The sequence below is a fragment of the Lepidochelys olivacea genome, assembly GCF_965140295.1.
Source record: "Lepidochelys olivacea isolate rLepOli2 genome assembly, chromosome: 3".
NCBI lineage: Eukaryota > Metazoa > Chordata > Testudines > Cheloniidae > Lepidochelys > Lepidochelys olivacea.
In genome coordinates this window covers 106,528,610-106,554,770 of record NC_140413.1, presented here as the reverse complement: position 1 = coordinate 106,554,770, position 26,161 = coordinate 106,528,610, and the positions used below count along the sequence as shown (strand labels likewise).

At 41.5% G+C, this 26,161-nt stretch overlaps 1 protein-coding gene across 6 annotated transcripts in view; it reads left to right on the top strand.

Moving 5' to 3' along the window:
* NHSL1 (NHS like 1) overlaps positions 1-26,161 on the top strand; it is a 265,999-nt gene that overhangs the window by 188,977 nt on the left and 50,861 nt on the right. For 5 of the 6 annotated variants that reach the window (XM_084622655.1, XM_084622654.1, XM_084622657.1 and 2 more), the window contains one exon: positions 7,986-8,138. In XM_084622655.1, the coding sequence (XP_084478781.1) occupies positions 7,986-8,138 (153 nt within the window). Of the gene's footprint in view, positions 1-5,218; positions 5,896-7,985; positions 8,139-26,161 lie in introns of those variants that run through there. The other variant, XM_084622658.1, reaches the window with a different exon arrangement.

Genomic DNA, 26,161 nt, shown 5'->3' with positions numbered 1-26,161 from the left:
TCTCTTAAGAGCAAAAACATGTAATTTGATGTTGGAAATACACATCTCTCCTCCATTATTTCACTTATTAAATGTAAAATGGAGATACACTGGAATAGTTTTCACAGTGCAGTTCCCTGTTCAACCAGGCATTTGTATCTTTTAAAACTATCCTTTTAAAAGGTTTCCAGAGCATCTGTGACTGTTGTTTCTTTTTGCTGAACAATATGGTGGCTAACTCTTACACTTTTAACATTTATGTTTTGAGCCTATGGCAAGTACATCGGCGAGTAACTTGGCACATCTCTCATTACATGGATTTCATGGTGTGTGTCGTTTGGGGCGTGGACTCAACCTTGCTTGCACGGAAATAAATGGTGAAAACTATTAACGTGAGTGGGAGCAGGACTAGATTCTTTAGTTGCTGAGTATTTTCGGAGTTTTGCATAATACAGTCATGAAGTCTGATAAGCAGGAATAGTAGAGGACACAATACATTCAACGCTTCTTGAAAACATTCTCATCACGCAAAATTGCTGTAGTGCCTTTGGCAGATATGTTGTAAACCTGTTTATAAACATTCCAGATTTCTCTAGTTTTGATGCCTGGTTCTTAAAGCCTCAGATTTTCACAAGACTGGTAGCAGTGGAGCAGGTTAGATAATAAAAGAAGCTATCTCAGTGGTCTGCCTTAAATATTTCTGAGGAAACCAAATATTTCCAGATAGTTTCACAGGCACAGACCTCTTATATGGCTGTCATTGTCAGGAGGTGACTGTTCCAGATGGTTGTCATGGAACAGGTCAGTTGGAAACCTAATTCTAAAGAGGGGGATGGGTGCAGTGTTTCAAGCCCTCCATATACAACTGATCGTTCGTTTACCACACTTCTGTCTTTCAAAGGTTTAAAACATGTGCACGTCCTTTATCATAAACTACAGTGCCACTGTTGCAGTGTTATTGGCAGACTTTAAAACAAAACAAAATAATCTATGTTGACAGTAGCCAAAAAAGAGCACTGTTCAACTTGCCTGAAATTGAATATGCAAAGAGACTTCTGTATGGTGAAAAAGCAGAGAAGCAGAAGTTTGCCAGCGATTCTGCACACTGCTCTCAAGGTTTTGAATAGGCATTTGTGACACCAGATGATGTGCATTTTTTTTAAATACTCCTCTTTTCTTGCTGCTCTGAACCTTTCTGCCCCCAAGTAAATAAGCTGTGTTGTTTAATTCTGAAGGACCAGAGGAGCAGCTTGGATTAATGGTCTCATCAAATAAAATATCCCTTACCATTTCATCATATTACTTTCTGATAAACTCAAAGGGAAATAATGTTTTGGTTTCATTTTATCAAATATTTTGAACTTGCCAAACACCTGTGTATATCTAGAGTAGCTACTTATATGGCCAACGTGATCCTAGTATCTGCGCACCTGATAACCTTTAACGGATTTATCCTCGCAACTTGGATGTGGTGAGGAAGGTGGAGAACACTAAGACAGACAGTTGGGACAAGCCCCTGAAGGATGTCACCATTGCTGACTGTGGCACCATCGAGGTGGAGAAACCATTTGCCATTGCCAAAGAGGAAACCATCCTGCCCCAGACCCAGGGCAGGACCGTGCAGCCAGGGCTGGCCTGTTAAGGGCTGTGGGCTGTGATGCTCCACAGGGCCCCTTGGCTCTAGCTACCGTCTGGGTGAGCAGTAGCTGTACCCTGCCACCGACCTCCTGCCCAGCCTCTCCTCCTGTTCTCTGTGACCCAACACATTCCACCTGGCCAGCAGAGGGGGTGTGGGTCCATCACTTTTGTAAGAAGCACATGCACCAATAAATGTGATCAGTGTGTTGTTTATAAAACAAAACAAAAAACTTCCCTGTGAGGTAGGGAAGTGCTGTTATCCCATTTACAGATGGGGAAATAAGATACAGAGAGACTAAATGACTTGCCCAAGGTTACACAGGAAGTCTGTGACGGAACAGGGAATTGAACCTGTCTCTCCCAAGTCCAGGCTCGCATCCTAACTGTGGGTCAACCCGCTGTGATATTTAGATTGTGACATGAACCCTGCTAGTGCTGGTGCTGTTCTTGTCCTACTATAACCCATTCTTAAAATAGAAAAAAATTTAAATTAATTTTAGGGCTGGTGTTGTGACTGCTAGATTGACAGCACTGGAGGATGAAGTCCTTTAATTATTGGGGTGCTGATAACCGTACAAACTTCCCCAAACTGTCTCACCTTTATGGTCCTACCTCTGACCTTGAGGAAACACATTTGGAGGATACTTTAGTCTCCATGCCCGTTCAGTCTTGAGATAACTCTCAGGGTGCCAGTGTGGTGGTGGTGGCTTTGTGATGTGGAACCTGTCCACTAGGGATACTCAGACTGAGGCTCGGCAGCCACAAGTGGCTCTTCAATGTGTCTCCTGCGTCTCTTTGCAGCACATGATTTTGAAATACTGTGTGATTTAATTATTAACCAGTCTAAGTTATTAACCAATCAGGATTCTTTTACCATGTTATTAACCAATTGTAGTAGATAAAATTTTAGTATTTGTTCAGTCATTTTGCTGTGAGAATACATACAAAATATATCTCCTGTCATACTGTCAAATATGAATATATGGTACTATGGTAAATGAAACAATGAATTCACTCTACTGTGGCTCTTTTGGGTAATGTTGATGACTAATTTGGCTCCTGAACCACTGCGGTCTGAGTATCACTAGTCTAGACTGATACAATATACTAAGTTCACAGAAGCCACTAAGTATCCATCTGGGGAAGAAGCATGTTTATATGACGGATTGCAGTGGTTGACTGTGTTGTAATTTTGGAGGTCAAGATTTGTGGGAAAGGTCCAGAATCTTACTTCCAAGGATGACTGGAGACTGGGAATGTCACAGAGGTTACTTTGTGTAAGTGAGGTTGAGACATAGACCTTCTGTCACGCCGGAGCCTTCCCGATCAGAGGTAGTTATGAGAGGAACCTTATGCTTATTGAAGACATATGGCAGCTCGAATGAAGGAATTCAAAATTTTCCAAGGATTCTCCCTCATCCCCCCACCCAGCCCCCAAATCCATATTTGGATGCTTAAGCTTGGGTGTTAGAGTTTCATTACAAACATGAATGGGGTGGGGCAGTTATAGCTTTTCCCCCTCTGCTTTATAGTTGCATTTACTATTAATGAAATGTGCTGGATTTGGAAACTGAAATCCTTTATCTATAGGACAGGAACAGCATAGGCAGTGACAATATAAGCTTCATGACACTGTCCCGCTGCTGATGTGCTTTTGGAGAGTCTGGGGTGGTGGTATGGTGTTGAATCTCCAGGCTTATTCAGTCCTTAATGTCTCTGCAGAGACTGCCAACAAGGGTGCCACTGATAATGGTGGTTATTTCCAGGGATGTGGATACTTGTTCTTGAGGAACAGGACTGAGACCATGGACTCATTTTCCTTCCACCATCAGATAATAAATAAGATAATTCATATGTTACGTAGTTAATCTAGATTTGGTCCAGTACCTAGGCCAGGGTCTACACTTCAGACTTCTGCCAGCTTAACTCTATTGGTCAGGGGAGTAGCAAACTATATCGATTCCTGACGGATATAGCTGTGCTAGCAGAAGTCACTTGTGTAGATAGAGCTATACAGGCAAAGCCAAGCTTTTACTAGTATAATTTGTTTCTCTCGCTTACCTCTCTCCCTCTTTTTACTCTCAACTACCCCTCCAGAAGCATATGTTTACCAGCAAATCAGTGTACCCTTGCTTGAAATCACAGAAAGTTTGCTCAGCCCCTTCATCCTTCCATGGCAGGTAAAATAAGTACCATGCAGTTTATCAGTACCTTGACAACCGAGGACCGGGCACTTGTAAGTCCACCTGTTTCGTATGTGCTGTATGTTGGTTGTCTGTCCAACTCTTGCCTTCACCCCTTAGGTGGCTGCATTTCTAGTGGTGGTTATTCATGTAGGGCTAGAATGTGGCTGGCCCTGCACAGGTGAGCAAGGGTGGAGGGCACCTTGCATGTACACAAGAGGAAGCCTCAGTCCATGTCCTTGCGCGTCTGGCAAACAAAGGGATATTGGGGAGCCACAGTATCGCTGGTAGTGCTACGTTCCCCAGAGAGAGGCTGAAAAAGTTCAAGGCCACATCTGGCCCTTTTTTGTATCAGCTGTGGGGTGGAAGCCAGCCTGGGGGAAAAGCATGCAGCATCCTTTCAAGCACTGAAGCACTTGCCACTCTGGTGTGTTCTCTTCCAGGATGTTCTGACTGCCTCAGTGGTGAGCCAGACAGAGTGCCTCTGGGACCTGCTCCCAGTGGTGGCTGTGATATTAAACACACTTGTTTGTAAAGCACTATGGGGCCCTTTCAGCTGAGAGGCAATGTATGAATTCAAAATGTTATCACTTCCATTCTGCACAGTTGTGATTCTGAGATAAACTAGCGGGGCTGGGAATTGGATGCTTCTCAAGAACACCTGCTTCTGCATGCTGCACTGCAAAGGCTAGAACTTGCGGCAGCTTTTGGGGCAGACTGAGACCCCTGCTGCTGCTATTTCTTTTCCCCCAAAGAAGAACCCTTTCATTGTTAACCCAAGGCAGTTGCGGAGCCTTGCTTTGTAAAGGAGGACTTGCTTCTTGAATCTTGGCATTGTGTGAGGGGCATGCCCTGCTGAGCGGATTGATGGGGCACTTACCATTTGCTCTTTAACTTCAGTAAAATAGTAATTCACTTCTAAATATAAAAGTAGATGTGCTTATGTACAGGAATATTTAAAGTCATGAGGTGAAAGTGTATTTCAAAAAGCCTTTTCGGGTCAGGATCTTGTACTGGTATCATTTGTTGAATTATAGTTTCTTTATTCGACAGAAATCATTTGATTAGCTTATTATTAATTTTATTAATGGAGTTTCCAAGTTGATCCCAATCAGGATAGCTCAGCATGTGACTGAATGAAATTCAACATGTAAGATTGCTGGGCTGTTTCCATTATTGTAATTGTAAGGGGCGGGGAAAAGTATTTTGAGAGCAAGGAAATGCGAAGAAGAATTCTGTGATGGGGACAATTAAAATGCAGGTCTTGGGACATTAGAAAGGGGCGGGGCGGGGGGAAGGGAAGAGAGGTGGGAAAGAAGTGCATCCTGATTTACACGAGAATGCAGCCCTCATTTACAGCTCCATGGAGATTCAGTTGTAGAGCCTTTCTACTCATAAATGTTGCCTATGGAATAGGAGGAAGGGATTGGGGGCGTGTTTGGGAAACAATAGTTGAAAGCCTCACTGTCCCAGCCAGTTCAAATTCCGTATACTCACAAGTAGCCTGGGCTATACAAAGGATGGACATGAAAGTATCCACTTTTCTCTCTGGTACACTGTGAAGGATTTTGGAAGATCCTGTCAGAGTAGTGAAAACAGAAATTATCTACAATTGTCACTGTTTGTGGTAGAGTGAAACCAGGAGAGGAAAACTTGATTTGCTGGAGAGTGAATTGGATGAACGAGCATTGAGTTAAAAAGCCTGATCTTGGTTCAATGCAAATATGAACGATTGGCTTTCTGTTTTCCTTCCTTCACAAGTTGTAACTAGCTGCTCCCAGCCCCCAGGATTATGTTTCAGAAGAAGGCGTTCAGGTTCAAGGATTGTTAATGGTTTCTAACTGCCAGGACAATAAGGCCAACCTCACTGTTGTGCAAAACGAAGGGGGGGCAGGAGGGGGGAACGGGTGTAGGAAGAGACAAAGTTAGTAGGGTTTGCAAAGCTTTGGCAAGTACAAATTGAAAACCAGCCACCTGCTTGTTGCTCCTGTTTTCTATGGGATCTAAACTCCAGGACCACAGATAGACACCTTGGAAATGGTGGTATTCATCAACACAAAGCTGAAATCTTTAATTAAACTTTTCAAGAAGAAGAGTAAGTAGTTGTGTGCATGCAAGTTTTCTTTCTGGAAAGTTGTTGGAGTTTTGGTAGGAAAGCTCAATATGTATCTATACTTTATAGAAACCCTTGTCGGAAAATCTGTACATTTCTCTTTCACTGTTTCAAAATGTGCAGAGGCAGCGTTATGGAAGGCAATGTTCCTGAGCATCTGCTTCTTTGTAAGAGTGAGTGAGTGTTAACTTACTTTGATTTTCTTTGTCCCTCTAAATGGCTTTGAAGAAGCAAAACTTTTTCATTTAATGTAAGCTGTTTGATTATGAGATTTGAAAGCCTCTTTGTGTAACTTGCTGCTCTGTGTATATATCATTATTGCATGCCGAGGTATTACTCTAACATCTTCTGGTAGTCCCAGCTGTACAACTGCTGAACATGTGTAGAAATTTGTGGTCCTGTTTCATTGTGTAATATCACTGTAGTCATAAACTTTTTAAAAAATCATTGAGATACTTGATTTACTTGCATATTTAGCTGGTGAGATTTACTCCTCTGAGACAGGTTAGTTGAGATTGATCTGGCCATCTGAGTGTGTGTAGCACATCTTGGTGGTTTTAATTATGCTCTAGATAAGCAATAGGGTTCTCTTAGTATGGCATTGAGTAGAGTTGTGCAGTAATATGGCTGGTGTCTGTCTTCTTCTCTTATTTTGTAAGGTGAATGCCAGGGGGAGGGGTTCTTTCCTGGTAAGTCAGTCAGTTGAACCTTTTGTTTCCTATAATTCTAGGATGATTGATATTGTGATCAGATACTGAGTGACTTGTCTGTTCATTATCATTTGGATTTGACCTCTGATTAGCAAGGACAGAGAATGCAGCCATACACCATGTCAGCATTGTCTGCCCTGCTGCATGAGGTGTTTTCTATCACATCCAGTACAATGAAAGTAGGTACAAGAGGGGAGGGGCCAGGCCACATGGCCAGGCAAATTTGTGAGCAAATGAACAGTGCAACAAACTATTATGAAAACACTTATAAAAAGATCTGACAGAAAACCACAAGGAAATTCAGTTAAAAGCCTCCAAAAATGAGTCGTCTTTTACTGCATTTCTTGTAGCATTCTGTTGTACTGAGATTCTGAAGTTAATTTGTGAGTTCCTTTACTTTGTTTAACTAATCAATGCAATTATTTTACAATTGAAATTATTCTTCTAGGCAGTGTGCTGTAATGAAATCTGTCACTTTTCAGATGTAAGGAAGCTGTCACCTTCACGCTGTGCTTCATAGCCTGTACAGCATCTGCGCCATTATACAAGGCATTACATTTCTAATGCTTAATAATGATACAGTGCTAGGTGGTGTTGCGATATATACTGAGGTAGGAGCTGCGTGATTTAAATGCTATTCCCAGCTGCAACAAGAGAGGTAATGAAAACTTGGAAACAGGGAGAAGAGGATGGAGATCAGTTAGGTGACCAGCACAGTTTGGTTGAGTCAGCATAACAGGTGCTTGGGAGACAGGCACAGCTGTAGTTTTTTGCTTTGGAGATTTGGATGCACAGTATGTGCTCTGAAGGACAAATGCTGCTGGAGGGGTGATACCTCAACTGCCCTTTTTCTGTCCCTACAGAGTGAGGGGTAAGACTGTTCAACCACAAAAGTTTATATTGATAGCAAACTTTAGACAACAACTAAGGTCTGTCTCTCAGGGAAGATAAATTATAAGTAAATATTATGGTGCTGTACTTTTGTTAATTAAGTAGTTGATTTATTACTAGATAATGTTTTTAAAGAATTTTGAACTTGAGAAGTGTTTTATTTTAATATATTGTTATGCAAATGTATTGGCAAGTAAGGTGTGGCCATTGGGATCCTGCAAAGTTACTATTGTGGCCTGGCCAGTATGTGACCAATGTGTGATGCTGTGATGTGTAAAGGCAGTGGGCCAGACTCTGCTCTCACTCATAATGGTGTAAAGCTAGTGTTATCCTATTAAGGTCAATGGAATTGCTGAAGAACCCCAGTCTGTTTTTATATTAGTATCCTCAGTTCCCACTCCTCCCTACCATTTATTCAAAGTCCTCATTCAGCTGCATTTAATTTGTGCATTACATTCTCTCTCTTTGCAGCTGTCTCCAACCTAGATGAAGAAAGTAGATGGACAGTCCATTATACTGCTCCCTGGCACCAGCAGGAAAATGTGTTCCTGCCCTCCACGAGGCCGCCTTGTGTGGAGGATCTGCATCGCCAAGCCAAGCTGAACCTCAAGTCGGTACTAAGAGGTAAGATGCTGGCAGGAAAGCTGTTGCTAAGAACTTGGAGAGAAATTCAGTAACTTACATGGTTATGTTCTCTGTGCCACTAGAGAGCCTGGCATTGTCCCTAGGCTTTTGATTCTTTAAAAGCATATTTGAGTTTCTTATGCTCCAAAAGAAACAGCTTCTTCTGCTGTCTTAAACAGATGTCAGGTGTGTTGGATGACATTTGCCGGTGGAGGAGGGGAAGTAATTCTTTCTGCCATAGAGAGATGGGTAAATCCCCAGCTTTGCTGCACTGAATTTGCATATGGAGGGCAGAAAAACTGCCTTAGATGACGTGGTGCCTTTATAAATTCACATCTGCCTTCAGAGCCTTCTTTAAATAATAACTACATCTTAAAGTTCTGAATCAGCCCATTTATTGTCTTAAGAAATAGCCAGGTAGAATTGGCACCTTTGTCATCATTTCTGTTGAAAGTGGTATAGTATTACATGTGATGGAGGATGGCTGCTTTTGAGTAGCTAGCAAAATCAACTTCCAAGGACGCTTTCTGTAGCATAGCTCCTTGTTCACAAACAGTTGCATTAAACTTTTAAGGACTAAATTCTGCTCTCACATACACATGCACAACTCTCAATGAAAGGCAATGGATGTGCAAGTTGCACACTGAAATACACAGTATGGCTCTAAGGTTTTAGGTGAGAATTAGAAACTGTCCTGGAGTTTGAATGAGTTTCTGTGTTAGAAAGAAACTTATAAAAAAAAGCTACTCATTTTTTCTTTAAAATTGTTTACAAAGTAAGTCTCTACAGATGGCTTCTTGCTAGCCTGTCCATGTGTCTATGACCCAGGACCACCATTGCATTATCTTTGGTGTTAGTGGCACTATGTTCTGTTAGTGCAGCCATTTGAACAAGAGCAGTCAATGGAGAAAAGTTTGGAACATCATCTACATGTGGGTGGAAGTAGAGTTTTGAGACAGTCTCAGTATAAAGGAATTAAAAAAAGTTTACCCGTGTATGTATTATTCAATAAAGACAGTGTCCCTGCACCAAGGTCCCATACCTGCAAAGTGTCAAATCCTTCAACCCCCGTTGATTTCAATGGGACCTGAGGACACTAAACACCTCACTGGGTTGGACTTGAGTAAAAGCGCCTTGTGATTTGGTTTGCAGAAAATATTTGTCTGTGTTAGTGGCTTGCCTTTTGAATGCCTAGAAATGTTCTTTTAATACATATAAATGGAGAAACATTTTGTTGCCATATTTTTGTTTTTCTTTCAGTTCTCTTAGCACTTCAGTTAATTGGGTTTCATCATCTCTTGTTTATGCCTTTGACTGTAATTTAATAGGGTACTCTTCACAGCCAACATTATTAGATCACGCATGACTCAGCAAATACCCTGCATGCTCTTAAATTTATGACTGGGTAATATGTTTGTGCAGAACTTTAGCCTTGAACTATCTCTTGTAGAGATAGGCGTACAGTGCACATACAAGACATGCTTGTCAGCTCTTTACAATAGAAAGGCAGTTTCATACTGTAGCTTCAAGAAAATGCTGTTGGTACTTAAATTTTGCACTGTCAAGTCTTAACTACTTGTTCTTCCATTTTCTACCTATCATGTGTCCTGGAAACTTAATGAAAGAAAAATATATGGGCCGAATTCATGCTTACAGTGGCTTTCTTTCAATAGTTACATCAGGGTTGAATTTCCTCTTCTCTCTTTAATAGATTTATATATATAAAACCATATTACAGTGTGAAGTAGGTGCTTTTATGCTCCTCTGCCCAATATATAAGCTTCAAGATACCAACGTAAGTGGGAACTGCTGCTAGCTTTTTCTGTAACTTTTTCTTTAAAATAAATCCTTCAGTGGTAACTGCTAATTACTTATCATAAGCAACCCCACAAAAACAAATCAGTGTATGCACACAATTGAGGAAACTTCGATAAGGAAAAAGGTTTCAGTTTCACGTTTCCGAGGGCTGGTAATGAACATAAGAAGAAAAAAATTACTTCACATTTACTAGCAAACAAACCAACCAACTTTGAAGCTGTTTTTTAAATTATCTCATCAGTGAGATTTCTGGTCCAAAAGATGAGAAAACAGTGTTAAAGCTGATGTTTGAATATTCTGACTTGCATGACTGAAAGTGAAGGTTCCAATAGCAATATTAAAACTGTCCCATCATGTGTGGGCAATGTTATAGGGTCATAGCAGATCTCTGCAATAATACAAAATGTTACATGTCTCAGGCTTAAAAAAATGCGTGACCCCCTACTAGCTAGAGGCTGATATGAAAGATATGGGGCTGGGAAGTGTTGACAGATCCCTTGGTGATGCTGTAGTTAGCTTCTCCTCCCCTTTCCCCTTTTTCAATGTAATAAAGGCAAAGAGTTCTGGAATTCATACTCTGGTGCTGTCCATGTACCTGTCTGGGGCCTTCATTTGTCATATTAGACCTTCACAGGCTGATAAATTTAAGTCCTCACTTTCCTTTTTTCCTGGCTTCTGGCAAGGAGAAGGAGCTTCCTTTCTTTCCTGCAACTCCTCCCTCAGGCAAGGAGAGTGATCTCTGCTACTCTGCCCCTCCCCAGAGAGGGGGGGCACAAGCCCTTGTTAGTATTCTGCCATCAGATTGAGGGGGGGGTGTTGAGATGGTTATCTTAGTTTACATTATCTCTGGATACTGTTAACACATCCTGCCTTGGGCTCATAAAACACACCAAACTGAAGAGCACTACATCAGATATTTTCAAAGAGTTCAGGCAGGGGGATATTCCTGGACCATGCTAAAAGGTCTTTCACAAAGCCTCTCTCCATTCTCCAGTTAAAGCAAAAATAAAAATTACATTTCATGTTGTAGCTGTTGAATACTCTGTTATACTGGTACCTCAGTACATTTTTCAGAATCAAAGTGCAAACATTTCCAGTGCACTAAATATAAATTTTCCATGTAGTTTTGTCTCCCTCTTGGGTCATAAAGGGTTTAGGTTTGATAGAAAAATAAACAAATATGTGCACTTTTTCTTACCACTTTCTTCTGCAGGTGCCTGAACCCCTATTACACAGAATTTATCATAAGTTAAAGGAGAAAATTTCTGAGAGATTCCCTTGGTAAAATATTGGCAGTGCATAACTACTCCTCCACCTGTCTCTTGGCTGCCAACATGGAAGGAGATCTCCACTACACCATCTTTTCCTCAGCCTATGATTTTAGTTTCTCTCCCTGAGAGTGATTCCAAAGCTTCCCCCACTCTACTCATGATGGCCCAAGTCTAGATATGAGCTTTATTCAACTTAAAGTTCTGCTGAAATTTTTGGCAGAGGACTCATTACTGGCTAGGGTTAGTTTTCTACTCACCACTTCTAGAAGGACAAGTGGATTTTTCAAAGCCTACATATGTGCATTTTTGATTAGAGAATAAACTGCAATTCTTTGCATTATTGTTGTGCTGTATTATTTGTTGAATAACTACCCAAAACTCTGTGATTACGTAGTAAAAGGCCCTAATGAAATGCCATTACATAAGAGCAGAGTTAGGTTGCTATGGGAACCTGGATTCTGAATTTCTTGACTCTGTGATTAAACTTCACTTTTTACATTGTATTAATATTCAAAATGTATAATATTTGTTAAATGTCACAATGTTAAAATGAGGTCTAAGGCAGTCGGACAACTGCTGCCAAAACTACAGGATGTGATGTCATTGGAAAACAACTGATTGTTGTAGTCTGGTGCATGAAAGTGTGTTTGTTCCAGAGAGATCTCCCATCCAAATAGTGTTGGGTCCCAGCTTTGTTTAGCCTTAGCTTATGGGATTTCACAATACCACTGCCTACATCATGCCAGTCTGATTCTAGGCTAGTGATTTTTGTGTAGTTTTATTCACTGATGCCCCAATGAATGAAAAATATATATTCAACTCAGGTTACATATAACAAAGCAGAAGCAGAGTAGTTGTCACTAAAACCACCTGGTAACATATCAAATATTTGACATTTTTCAAAATAGTAAAAACACACACAAAAAGGTGGATGGCTGTCAACGTGTTCTCTGGTGTTACCTTTCTAGAGGTAAGCAGGTCAAACCTGCTTAGTTTTTAAAATTATTTAAGGTCATACCTATTCACACTGGTATAATTTTAAAAGTTCAGCAGCTTTTAGACATTATGGGGCTGACCAAAAGCCTGGTGATGTGAATGGGAGTCTTTTAATTGATTTTAATGGGCTTTTGATCAGCGCTATGTAAAACACCTGTGATATAGCAGGGCCAGAAGGCAGCAGGAGAATGATATAAGAGAGATATGTAAGTCCCAGGATGAGGAGAAGCCTTATTCCCTGTAGAGGGAAGAAGGGTTTCTATAGATTAATGAAAAGCCCCTGAAGCCAATTAGAGCACCTGTAGCTAGTCACCTGATTAAAAATCCCCTGCTTCAATCAGCTAGGGGAAGGAGTTGGAGCAGAGAGCAGTTTGGAGGAGTTGAAGTAGAGGAGAGTTTGGAGAAGTGCTGTGACTGGCTAGAAGACCAAGACTCTAGGTAAAGAGACACCTGGCTTGTGCAGAGAGAGAGGGCAGGAAGCCCCACAAGCTGAAGAGCAGGAGAGGGAAGTAGCCCAGGGGAAGGAAGCACTAGTTCAAGTGTTGGGACCCGGAGTAGAGGGCTGACCCAGGTCCCTCCCGCTCCACTACACTTCTCTGGGTTACTAGTGGGACAGTAGATCCCAAGTTCAGGGACAGGAAACTGCGCCATGAACCGCCCCACCACCCCACCCCAAGAAGAGGAAGCATGGGACCCATCATAATCGTACCAGCAATTTGTGTGACCACAATACACACAATAATAATACTTATACCAGTAGCTTTTTTTAATCGTGTAATCTGCTTGGTATGTAGTACATTTAAAAGTTAAGGAGGGATATTGTTTCATGGAAGGATTGGCATTCAGCAGTGATCTTTACATACATTTCTTGTGCATCTCTTCAGGAAACACATGCACATGTTTTTATTTGTGTTTTTACCTTGTTTAATTTTATAAACGTAATAATCAGTTTGAGAAACAACATGCAGTTGTATATGCTGTTGTGTTGTATTTAAAATTCTTGCACCCATAAACCACAGCTATGTCTTTCTGAAGTTAAGCAAGGAGAAGACCCAACTTTGCTTGCTTATAAAACTATTTTTAAATATGAGTGTCTCAATCTGGCATCCAGATTTCTTCAAATGAGGTAAATGTGCTAGTCCTCATTTATGATTTCAAGCAATACATAAGTTCCGTATGAAACTTTTAAAACCAAGATGTTTATGTATGATCTAAATTGAAAAAGAAAACCCATGAAATTGACACTGCACATTTTTGTGTTCATTCTCAAGAAATGCTGAATGGATTTTGATGTAGGTGATTTTAAAAACTAAGACGACTTCTAGTCTGAAATCAATACCTGAGAAATTTTCAGCTCGTAATCCGTGTGTGCGCTTTTCAGGAAAATTATAAATGGCCTAAAATGAGGCTTTGGAATGGAAGTGCAAGCTCAGTTGAATTTAATAATTAAAAAAACCCCTCATTTCAATTTATTGCTTACCTGTTTAAAAAAAAAAAGTAGAGTATGGTACCTTGATTACATCATTTATGCCACTGTTTGAGTCAGTCTATTTCCACTGGCCAAATAACCTGTCTCCTCTCTTTCTTGGATGTGAGTGTTTGGCACAACCAAGATCTTGGAATATCCAATAAACCAGATGGGAAAGGGGGATGGGAGGTGGCATCTGATGAAGTGAGCTGTAGCTCACAAAAGCTTATGCTCAAATAAATTGGTTAGTTTCTAAGGTGCCAGAAGTACTCCTTTTCTTTTTACTTATTGCTGTAGTTTCCAAAATCTTCCCATCTCCAGCCCCTTTGATCTATGTGACCAAGAGGCTGTGCAAAGTGGAGGGGTTTGCACCCTACATAATCACCAGAGCTTTCCCTACAGATTTGACCTGTTTTTATGTAATGTGGTAGTACCTAAAGAATCGTGCACTGTGACCTTCAACCAGTATCAGAGATCAGCAGTATGCAGTAATAATTCTGTTAATAGTAACACAAGCAGTTGTCTTGTATAAAACATAAATTGAAAATAATCCTCAACTAGCTAGTTGATCAATAATTTAAAAATGACCAGCAACAAGGGCAACAGCGTGAGACTTGTTAGAATGCATGACCGTGTTACACCTAATTGAACTATGTTGGACTATTCAACAGTGTAATATAATATACCTATCAAAGCTATTTAGAGCAGATAAGCATTTCAGCACAAGCTGAAGATCACCAAATCAGGGCTAAGGTGGGGAAATTGCCTTCCGGAATCAAGGATATGTCACTGAGAAAACCATACAAGTTTGGGTTTAAACCAGAGGGAGATATTGGGAAGGGGAGGGAGAGAAGAGAATTTATACTAAGTGGCTAAGGCCCTGTTTGCAATGAGAAGTTGTCCCAATCCCAGCCAGCACCAGTGTAGCTGCACTGGTGGAAAAAAACAGGTTAGCTCTACTGGTGCAAATCATGGATTTCTTTGTCTACACCTGGGGGTTGCAGTTGCTTTAGTGGTTGACCGTTGATTTCTGGAACTGAGACAAACACTCAGTGTAGACAAAGCTTCAGCTGATCACAGCTGCCCTGATATCATTCAGAGATAGAGGCATCCAGGTTTTGAGTTAGCCAGGGGTTAAATCGGTGGTAACCAACACCTTAAAAGTCACACCAAAGTTGGCCTCATCCAGTGCAGATTGCTGTACAGGGGATAATGTTTCATTACCACCATGTTCTACACTAATTTCCAAATAGATTTAAAGTATAGACCTTTGTAAAAGACTGTACAGTAATCCCACATATAATAGACATATTAAGGATAGGAGGTCCAGTAGACCAACTTCTATGCTATTTGTACACTTCTGCAGAGGCTTCCTGCATAAATTACTGATTTTACATTGCAGTTGTATTGATTCAGGTTATTTGCACACACTGTAGGGCTCAATGCTCCAGGCAGCAGTGTCTATTGTGATTCATTAGTAATCTTATCTTGTGGGGAACGGGTTTGCTGGCTGTGGCTTCTGTTTTGTCCTGTTAGCCAAGTTCAAGAAATGTCTTTAGCAGCAGTGATTTAAATGTTTCATTTATATTCCAGAAGGCATCTGGTTAACGTTATAAAATAAAACCAGATTTCCCAGAAAGCCTTTTAGCATCCCATCCTGAAAGAACGCCTGGACAGGTATGTTTTTACACGTTGTTTTCACCATGCCTCTGCTTGATCACTGTACAGATGAGCAATATTGGGGTCAGCCCCACTGGTGGATAATCCTGCTGAGAAGATTATTGTTTTAACAGTAATCTTGTGTTTCATTAAAGAGCTGCAAAGTAAAGGGGAACCACTTAATATTAACAGGTCTAGTCCAGGTTCACAGAGATGTCAAGATGTGAGCTCCCCACCAAAGCCTTATTGAAATAAAAGACCATTAAGGGCTAGGCGCAGACCATATGTCCTAGTAAGGCCTTGTTCTTACAAAACCAGGAAATAAAAATCAACTTATTTCTCATTATTTTAGTTTCAATAGTCAAGTTAGTGCCAGTAGCTCTATCCATGTACTCTATCCTTTTTACTCCTTTTGAATTAATTCACAGTACATCTGTTGTTGACTCTGGCAGAGTTCCATAGTCCAATACCCTTTCTGTAAGGAATTAAAAAGGAAAAAAAAGTATTCAAAGGAAATTAGACAAAACTCCACCAAGAATCTAGACTTTACAAGTTGAGTATTGCTTTCATGCTGAGAAATGAGTGCTTACTGGGGCATGCTCAGAATGGAAATCTATAGATTTAGTTAAATAGCACACCATTGGGTGTGAAAATATATAGATTGATTATATTTAGATGGATTACATATACACAGGGCACGTTATAAGCACTTTATAGTAGAATGCTTGACACGTAGATAAGAAACACTGTCAAAAACCCTACTGAGAAGATTTTTTTTAAAATCCTCAAAGACATTTTGTATGTCTGATATTGTTTCACTCAAAGCCCATAGCAATATTCCTCTAATATTCTTAAATCCATTGAGCCTTACCATTTTTCAAATTTGTGTCTGAGTTTGGTGGCATTCATGTAAATCTTATTTTTTAAACCTGTTTCTTGATAGCTTTGTTGACACTGAACTTTTATCAAGAATCTTGTATAGGAAGCAGGGAGTGCTAAATAACTTAGGATTTGTTTTGAGTAGGATAAATGTTTTATCAAATACATTTTAAAGTCTAGTGTAGCCAAGGCAGTGTGTACTTTTAACATGTGCTAGCTGGTCTAGTTGAAACCTGGGGGGATGGAGAACCTTAGTTAATACAGTCTAACAACATACCTTTAAATCAGTGGTTCCCAACTTTAACAGCCCACAAACCCCTTTCACTAAATTGTGAAATCTTGTGAAACCCCTCCTAAAAATGAATATTTCCAGGGATTTAAGTTTAAATTTACTCCACACTCCACAATCTGTGGGGCTCCTGCTGCTGGACCCCGCTGACCGCCCCGGTCAACTGAGCTTGGGCTAGAAATTTAATAGAAATCCCCATAGAAATTTAAATTAGTCCTAGACAAATGGAGATAATCATTTTGAAGTCTCCCCAGTGACAGCTTGTTACAAATGATATTTGTTTGTCTGTTTTAGCTTAGTGCCCTTAGAAAACTGATTGGGTTTACTGTACTGGTGAATCATTTAGATGATTCACTCTGCTGGAATTTGCTGGTGTGAAAGGGCCAGGTGAAAGATAAGGATGTAAATACTGTTTAAAAAATTAATCATTTAAATGGTTAAATATATTTCGTTTAAACGGTTAACAGATTAGGCGGCTGGGGCTGATCCCACCAGCCAGCGCGACTGGGGCTGGGGCCTGGGCCGCTTTGGCCAGCGCAGGGTCGCTGGGGCTGGCGGATTGGCCGGCCTGGGGGTTAACAGTTAAGGTGGGTTAACCAGTAAGACTAATGCTTATTGGTTAACATTTTACATCCCTAGTGAAAGAGAAAGAAAAGACACAATGAAAATATTTAAATATGCTGATGATTCGACACATTCAACTGGGAGTCACCTATTGCAGAGCTCTTTCTTCTCAGTCATGTCTGGATCCTTCCTGAAGAATTGAGCAGCAACCCCTTATTTGTCTGAGATACTATACAAGGAACACCCACCTCCCCTTTCCCCATGACATGATGCACTCTAAAACAACCAACTCTCCCCAGTATACATATATTAAATCACTAAGAACGTACACTTTACTGTTGCAGTTGTGATTACAAATCCAAGGAGAGTAGGCTTCATTTAAAGTATCAGCTTTTACTCTCATCTTAAAGCTGGCTGGGATGCATAGTTCTAAGCCTAGCCAAAAGAACAGAGAGCTCTAAGGTGGCTTGACAGCCATTGGAGTGACCGTAATGGACATGAGTCTGAGCTGATGGTCCCAAATTAGTGAGTACAATTATCAACCCAGTCTGCTTCTGAAATTGTGAACTGGAGTGGGGAGAAGAGAAGCAAGGAAGGGACACCAAAAAAAGGGAAGGAAAAGGTTAAAAAAAGGTTACAAAAGGATCTGCTAAAGTGAGCAAGGTGTGTGGGGAATGCTGGGATAGTTGGTGTGTCACAGAGACCAGGCACTTCTGTGAGACCATTTAAGCCATGATTTCTTCAGTGAGATTAAATATATTTTGCAGTGTGCGCTCCACTAGTGAAGAAGGTGCTAGCACTGGAATTACTTGATTGGGGCTGAAGTGTCACTGAGTTCCAAAGACTAAAGACTCCCTGTTGGACTGACACATGCCAGGAGACAGCTCATTATATGTACTGATGTAGCAAAGTTCTAAACTTGTTAACTTCACTGTACATTGTGGGGCGGGGAAAGTGGTGAGGATGGGAGAAGGGTTGGGTGGGACAAGGAAATATAGTAACTTAAATAAACAGAATATTAACCAAACCATCTAGAGACTGTTGAACAAAAGATTTTTCAGCTAATCTGTTATGGCAGCACATCTGTTGGAATTCCTGACTCAGTAAGAGAAAATTGTTGTCTTCTGTCCAAAATGGGTGCTTTGGATGTATTGTAGATAAAGTTCGTGAACTTGCCTTCTAGTCAATATTGGTCATCAGTGGTGTGGCTCTGCAGCATATTTTAAAGCTAGCTTTGATGTAGAGATTCACTGTGACAGCCCAGTTCTGCAGATGATATGGGGATGTAGACAGGGAAAATGGGACTCGTTGCAAGTTGAATGCATTCTTATGTGATATGTAGACTGGTATCTGTTTGAGGTACTTATATGGCCCCCATTACTGTAATACCTGAGCACATCACAATTTTTAACATTTATCCTCACACCACCCCTGTGATGTAGGGAAGTGCTGTTATCCCCATTATACACATGGGGAAGAGAGGCCCGGAGAGATTTAAATGACTTGCCAAGGTCACACAGGAACTCTCTAGCGGAGCAGGGAATTAACCCAGGTCTCTGGCTAGTGTCCTAACAACTAGATCGTCCATCCTCACTAGTTGCAAGCTGTTTAGCTCATTTAGACTAAGGGACATAGTTGCTATATTGGAACATAAACCAGACCCTTCTTTTAATGTCCTATTAAGTATGAGATATTTGTAGAAACCAGTTTTATTGCAGATAATATTTTAGCACTCTGCATCCATACAAAGTGAGAGATAAACAGTATTATCCTCATTTTATAGATGGCATCCAGAGACCAAGTGACTTGTTCAAGGTCTCACAGCAAGTCAGTGGCAGAGTTATGAATATAACCCAGGTCTCTTGACACTCAGCATATGCACAATCCATAAAATCACAGCTGTTTCGGGTATAATGCAGCAATAAATTCAAAAGGTGAAGGTGAACTATTACCACAGAAGTTACTTCTCTGTCTCTAAAACAGAAGTTTATTGCAAAACAGGTAGCCAGTAACAAAAAAGCATAAAGCAACAAACGTCATTTAATCAGTTTGTCTTAAATAGAGATATGCCTTGCACATTTTAATAGGACTGCCATCTTCTTATCAGATGATTTTTAGATACAGTTCTTATGGAGGCTAATTTTAAAAAGTTACTTTAATACAAAGTGCTGCTTATAGATGTGACCTATAAAAAGGAGCTTTTTTCTTGGTGTTTTTTTTAATTTGTTTGGTTTTTTGCGTAAAATGAGACTGGCTAAGATGTTTAAAATCAACAATAAAGAATTTTTGACTTCAGGGAATAGAATAATTTTTCAGTGATGGGTGTAATGAATAGATAAATGTGGTTTCATATATTGGTCAGCAGATTTATTTCTGTGGTTGACAGTTCAGCTGACCACAATTAATAGCCCTTCTCCATGATCCCCCAACCCATCCTTCAGATATAAGTTGCAGTGAGAAAGGCTGTGCCAAGAAGTTACCCTGAATTTAGCCAAGCTAATTTTTCAGGCATGCAAATCCAGCTTTCAGCTTGTCACTTGTTCATTTTTTCCTTCAGCAAAAGAGAAGACCTCTAGTACAAAGGCAGCCCCTGTTTGTTCTTTTCCTCCCTCTTCTCTTCTTGATCCATAGAGCCTCCTCTACTGAGGCAGCTTTGCATAGAGACATCTGCTCTTCCATGCATGCAGTGCTGGTAGAAATTACCCGTGGTCCAGCTGGCATTTAATTTGGGATTTTATCAGTTAGTCTGAAGTTGTACTTGAATTAATTTTCCTTGGATGCAAGACAAGATGCCTGATGGAGGCATTTCTGAACAATAATTATTTCTTTTGCTTTAACTACCCAAAATGTCTTTTTTTTTTTTAATTTTCTAAGTATCCATTGTTAAATTAATTCAGGGAACACAGGCATTTTTTACTGCTAACCGATAAATGCTTAAAATATGGAGAAATGGGATTACCTGGATGTGGATGTGTATTATATATAGGCATACTGGGCTTGGGACTTATGCTGAAACCCTTGCTTTTGCAAGCAAAGTTTACTTACACAAGTAATCCCATTAGGACTATGTTTGTAAGCAATGATCAGGCCTATAACATGTTAGTCTCCAAAGGGTTAAAGTGTAGTATGTACCTGAAGGCACAAAAAAAGCACATAAGCTATGTGGGTTTGTGTTAGGTAAAAAAAAACACATGACAATTTGGGAGATCGTATCTTCTTGGAATTTATAGCAAATATAACTGGAAAATATTCAGAAAATGACTGTAAATCCACATCACTCTGTTCAGTTCTACTGTCTGTTTAGCTGTTGCTCTACATGGCAGTAAATTTTGCATCACCTAAATTTTCAAGGTATGGAGATTAGTTTTAGTTGTTAGAAATTCTGCTGGTATGAAATATTAAGACTGAAACAGAGGAGAAGCTGCACAAAAATCCTTCCCACCCCTCCCCCCATACATGCACTCTCTTTTGGCATTGAGAAATGCAGTGTCTCTGTCTGACTAGACAGACAGTGCATAAGTTAATCCTGTTTTTTCACAGTAATACCATGTCAAATGAATTAATGAGTATCAATTCTGTGCCTTCTGTTCACTCAATTGATCTGTGACTCAAATTGTGGTGTAAGAATATGGTCTCAAGTTGTTTGAAATTCAGTAAATTGCCTCTGTATGCACTAGTTACTACTGTGCATTAACTTTTGAGGGTCAGCTACAGTTTGACATGAGATGTGAGTTGTCTCTAGTACAAAAATGACAAAGGATCTTTTCCAGGTTTATGAGTTTTTCTCTAGCATTTTCATAGGATTGGTCTGGGTACACACCACAAAGGCTGTTAAGAATTTGCAATCAACAGGTCCCGTTGTTCAAGTGGAGTCTGATCTTTAACCCTGTCCAACAGATGCTAATAACATTTAAAGATAAACAGCTCACTTAGTTGTGCAACAATTCTTAGCTCTCTGTTTTTTGGTACAATATTCTGTTATAGGGCTGCACTGAATTCCACTGAAGCCTCGCAGTGAACTCCACTTTGACACACTACACTAATACTATCTACAAAATTCCTCGTCTGATCAACAGCCTTGTATAATGGAGAGAGTACTGTGAACAGCTTATGCACTGTCTGTGACCGGCGCTTGCCGTGCACCAGAATATAACAGTGTGTGTGGTAGTAAAAGGTCCAGCAATCATGAGAAAATGCTTATATACAGCTAAGGCTAAGATTTTGTCATGGATATTTTTAGTAAAAGTCACAAACAGGTCACGGGCAATAATAAAAAATTCAAGGAAGTCCGTGACCTGTCCCTGACTTTTACTAAAAATATCCATGTCAAAATGGGGATCCTGGGGGTCCCCCTTGCCAGCCAGGAGCAGTGGAGGTCTGCCTGCCACCCGCAACAGCCAGGAGCTGCGGGGGGCTCCCACCACCCCAGGCGGCGGGGGTACCCTGCAGCTTCCCGCCTCTGCAGGCAGCGGGGGACCCTGCAGCTCCCAGCCAGCGCTGGCTGAAGTCATGGAGGTCTGTGGAAGTCACGGATTCCGTGACCTCCATTACAAAATTGCAGCCTTATATATAGCACCGTTGACTGTTTAAAAACATTTCCTTCTGTAATATACCTCCCAGAAACACACCTAACCTTTTTGTTACAAATGTAAAAATGACCTGTCAGTCTTTCAGAGGTTTCTGACCATATTTCTCCCATCACAATTTAAAAATTAATTAATTAAATAAATGAACCCAGTCTGTGTGAACAAAGCAAACAAAACCACCGCAATAACAACCGTTGATAAAGCATGGCTCTTTGACAGGGGTTGAAACTTTTTTTCCCCTGTTCACACATGCAAGAATAAACCATGTTATAACACCTTCTGACCTTTTAAACACCTAACACCTTTTAAACAGTTATTTTTGTAGTGTAGGGTCTTGAAGCTGTAAATATTACTAACACAAGAAGAGAAACAAGGATCAGCACTGGAAAGATGCTGTATGAGCCTATAAATAAGCATACACAGGTATAGCTACAGTTCCATCAGTTTTGATTAGGAGTTTCTGGTTTCAAGAATTAGAATTGGCTCTACTCTTTTTTTTTTTTTTTTTTTTTTGTCTATCCGTCTTCATTTAGTGATGCCCTCACTAACCATGGGAGTTTACAAAGTTATAACTCCAAGAACTTTTTTTAATTACGACAGTGCTTAGGGCTTCTCCAGGGCAGCATTCTCAATCAGTGAGACCATCCTGGAACCAGCCCATGCAGTGTGGCACACACCAGCCTCATGTGCACCCACACCCGAGAGAGCAAGGAGACTGATATCTTATTTCCCCAGCCTGCTCCCAACTCCCTGGTCATTCAGGTGGCTGCAGAACGGACATGGCAGCAGCTGCAAAAGTCCGCCCCTCCCAAAAGGAGGCCAAGAGACTGAACCTAATGGGCAGGAAGGTCTTTTCATCCTCATGACTGCAGTTCTGTGTTGCAAACTACCCGGCTCTGCTAGCCAAGTATGATTTTAACACCTACGACAGGCTAGCAGAGTTCAAGGACAAGCTTCTGCTAGAACTCCAGGAGCAGTTCCAGATGCTGGTGAACAAAGTGGCCCTCCAAGGACCGGTGGACACAGCCAACGCTGCCTCTTGGTCACTAGCCGCCAGCACAGGCATGCACAGGGATTCGTGGCTCCAATCTTCCAGCTTCCCTAGAGAGGTCCAAACTACAATCAGTGACCTCCCATTCGATGAGACCAGTCTCTTCAGGGAGAAGATGGATGAGACCCTGCACTCCCTCAAGGATTCGAGGTCCACGCTGTGTTCCCTTGGCCTCTACGCTCTGGCCCTCTGACACAGACACCAGAAACAACCCTTTCTCCCGTGGCCACACTCATCTTACCCGATGTATGACCAGTGTCCGGAAAAGCTCCCACTTTGGCAACAGTGCTCTGAGGCCTCGCTTCTTCACCTCGGGAATGACCGCTTCCTTGACCCTTTCCCAACCACAGGCAAAGGGCCAGTTTTGATGCTTGTGTCAAGAGCAGTGAACCTCCTTCAGTGCCAAGCGCCGCATGCCAAGTCATTTTCAGGGGCCGTCTTGTCCTATTCACCCACAATTGGGGCAAAATCACCATGGAATTGGGCTCTGGAGATCATCCACCACAGATACTTCATAGAGTTCCTCTCCTTCCCACTTCATGGCCCTCCCACCTGCCTAGTCCTTAGCAGAACTCTATATCTCAGTGATGTACAATGGCTTGATACACAATGCCATGCTCAGTGACCTCTTTGCATGGTGGGGTATGCTCTGCTGGGACCTTTTTGCCTCTTTTGCTCCAGAGGAGCTCTAGGCAAGGGCACTAGAGGTGACACTCTCCTCCTCTCCTGGATGGGTGACCTTCACCATGCCTTTCCTCCGATTCCCCATCTGCCACAAGTTCTTCACAAGATTCACTGGGACAGGGCCACAGACCTCCTCATAGCTCCCTATTGGCCCTGGCAGTTCTGGTTCACCAACCTCCTGAGGCTCTCCACCTGACCACCAGTCTGTCTCTGCACACTCCAGGATCTCCTTACACAAGGTCGGGGCTGACAGTGCCATCCCAATCTGGACATTCTTCACCTCACAGCCTGGTATTTGTATGTGTGTCGAATGTAGAGTGCTCATGCTCTGCCCTGATTTGGCAGATCCTCACCCAAAGCAAGAGGGAATCCACCAGAACCTGCTACTGCTCTAAGTGGAGATGCTTCATAGAGTGGGCCCATTGCCACCAGCACTTCGGGGACACAATGACCATCCTTGACTACCTTCTTGCCCTCAAAACAGTGGGTCTGGAGTATCAACTCTATTCAAGTACACTTGGCAGCACTTAGCGCCTTTCTCCTGCTAGTGGATGACACCTCTGTCTTTAAACTCCTATCTCTGTGCTCTTCATGAGGTGCTTGCTTATTATGTTTCCACTGGTTGTGAGGTCCACATCTCCATGGGACCTTAATGCTGCTCTCTCTACCGTCAGCAGACCACACCCTGAACCCCTGGTGACATGCTCTCTGACCCACCTCTCTAGGAAAGTGGCATTCTTCGTTGTCATCACTTCGGCCAGACGAGCCACGATGGCAGCCACTCCCCTCCTCCCCGCCATGGTATTTCACAAGAGACTGGTCTCCTTAAGTCTACAGTCCAAATTCCTTCCTAAGGTAATGTCAGAATTTCATCTCAATCAATCCATCCACTTGCCTGTGTTCCATCCAAAACCACAAGCCTGCCCTGCCCTGCCCTGCCCTGGACTCCCTCAACGCGTTCTGGTGTTCCATCTCCACAGGTTCCTTTCGGAAGTTGCTGAGTCTTTTCATTGACATTGCTGAACAGTTAAAGGGACAGGCCCCCTCGTCCCAACAGGTCTCTAAATGGGTCTCAGTGTGCATTCTTGAGTGCTACAAATGCTCCAACCTTCCTCCTTCCAGCAGAGTAACAGCCCATTCTACATGGGTGCAGACTGCCTCTTCAGCCTCAGTAGTGGATGTGCCATAGCAGGACAACTGCTGGGCAGCAACATGATGCTCTGTCCACACATTTATGGCACGCTATGCCATAATGCATGTGGCAGTAGTGGGTGTGACCATGGGCCATATTGTATTGCAGATGGCAGTTCCATTAGTATCCTCACACCCACCTCTGTGTTGACCACTGCTCGCAAGTCACTCACATGTGGAATACACATAGGGACCATCACTCGAAGAAGAGGAGGTTACTTACCTGTAACTGGAGGTTCTTCAAGTTCTATCTATTCCACTATCTGCCCTCCCTCCCTCTGATTTGGAGAAGAGTATGCAGTCATATGAGGGGAAACTGGTGTGGCATCAACCTGCACTACATCTAATATTCTCGGATGGGAGCACAAGGAGATGCACTATCCCACATGTGGTTCAATGGACACTGCTGGGAAACACTTCCGGATTAGGTGCATGGCGCACGTACACGCCTACGTGTGGAATACAGATAGGGCCACACATCTCGTAGAACCTCCAGTTATAGATAAGTAACCTCCTCTTTTGTCTTCATCCTCAAGGTTCAACTTTGCATAGTCCTGCCTTCATCTCTGACCTGGCCTTCATTTGCGGCTTCTGCAGCCCTCTGTAGTCTGCCATTGACACAAGCAGCAATATTATCCTTGGTTCCTTCTCTCACAGGCTTCTCTGTGCCTCTTCCCATACTGCATTCTATGTTTGGAATTCCCTGTTTCAATTTATTTACCAAGCCACTTCTCTTGTTGCATTCAAATCCCACAAAAATACTCACAGCTGCTGCAAAGCTTACAAAAAGTGATGGGAGGAAAGGTAACAAAAATCCAAGTAACAATCTCATCGAGAAGTGTACGTGGCCCACTGAGTAACCCATTTTGGACATGCTCTCCTTTTCACACCTTCTCCCTTGGCTGTTTATGGCCCTTACTTGTGTCCTGCTGTACACTTTTCATGGCAGTGACTAAGTTTTACTTGTTTTGTGAGGCACCTACCACATTCCTGGCCACCCAGAAATTTAATAATAATAATCTCTGATGTTATAAATGTGCTAGTTCTCCAGACATCCATCGAGTCTTTGGGCATGGAGAAAACTTTAATTTCCAAAGCCTTAATTTAAAAAAAAAAAAAATCCTTGTCTGTGCCTCCCCACTCAAATAACCTTTTAGTTTTTCCTTATAAATAGACTTATTTGAAATGTTGTGTTTTCCTTTCACAAGAAATGTCAAGATCTTGAAATTACATTCCATTGCAAAATGGAACAAAAAGGCAAAATATAGAAAATTTTTGTGAAATGGAAAATTCCAAAAAGTATCTAATTGGATATGTCAATATGGGAAATTTCAACACCACAATTCAACATGTCGGAAGGATATTTTTCATTAGATTCTCTGGTTCAGAAAATCAAAATTATGTCAAAATCAGCATTTATCTGTGGAAAAGTCTGATTTTGATTAAACCCCTTTTCTAACAGGAAAATGTTCCATGTGAAGAATTTTGGACAACTCTACTTACAAATCATACAGAGACTAAAAAACGAATTGTCACAGTTCAGGGCAACTGAAGCTGTATTTGCTCT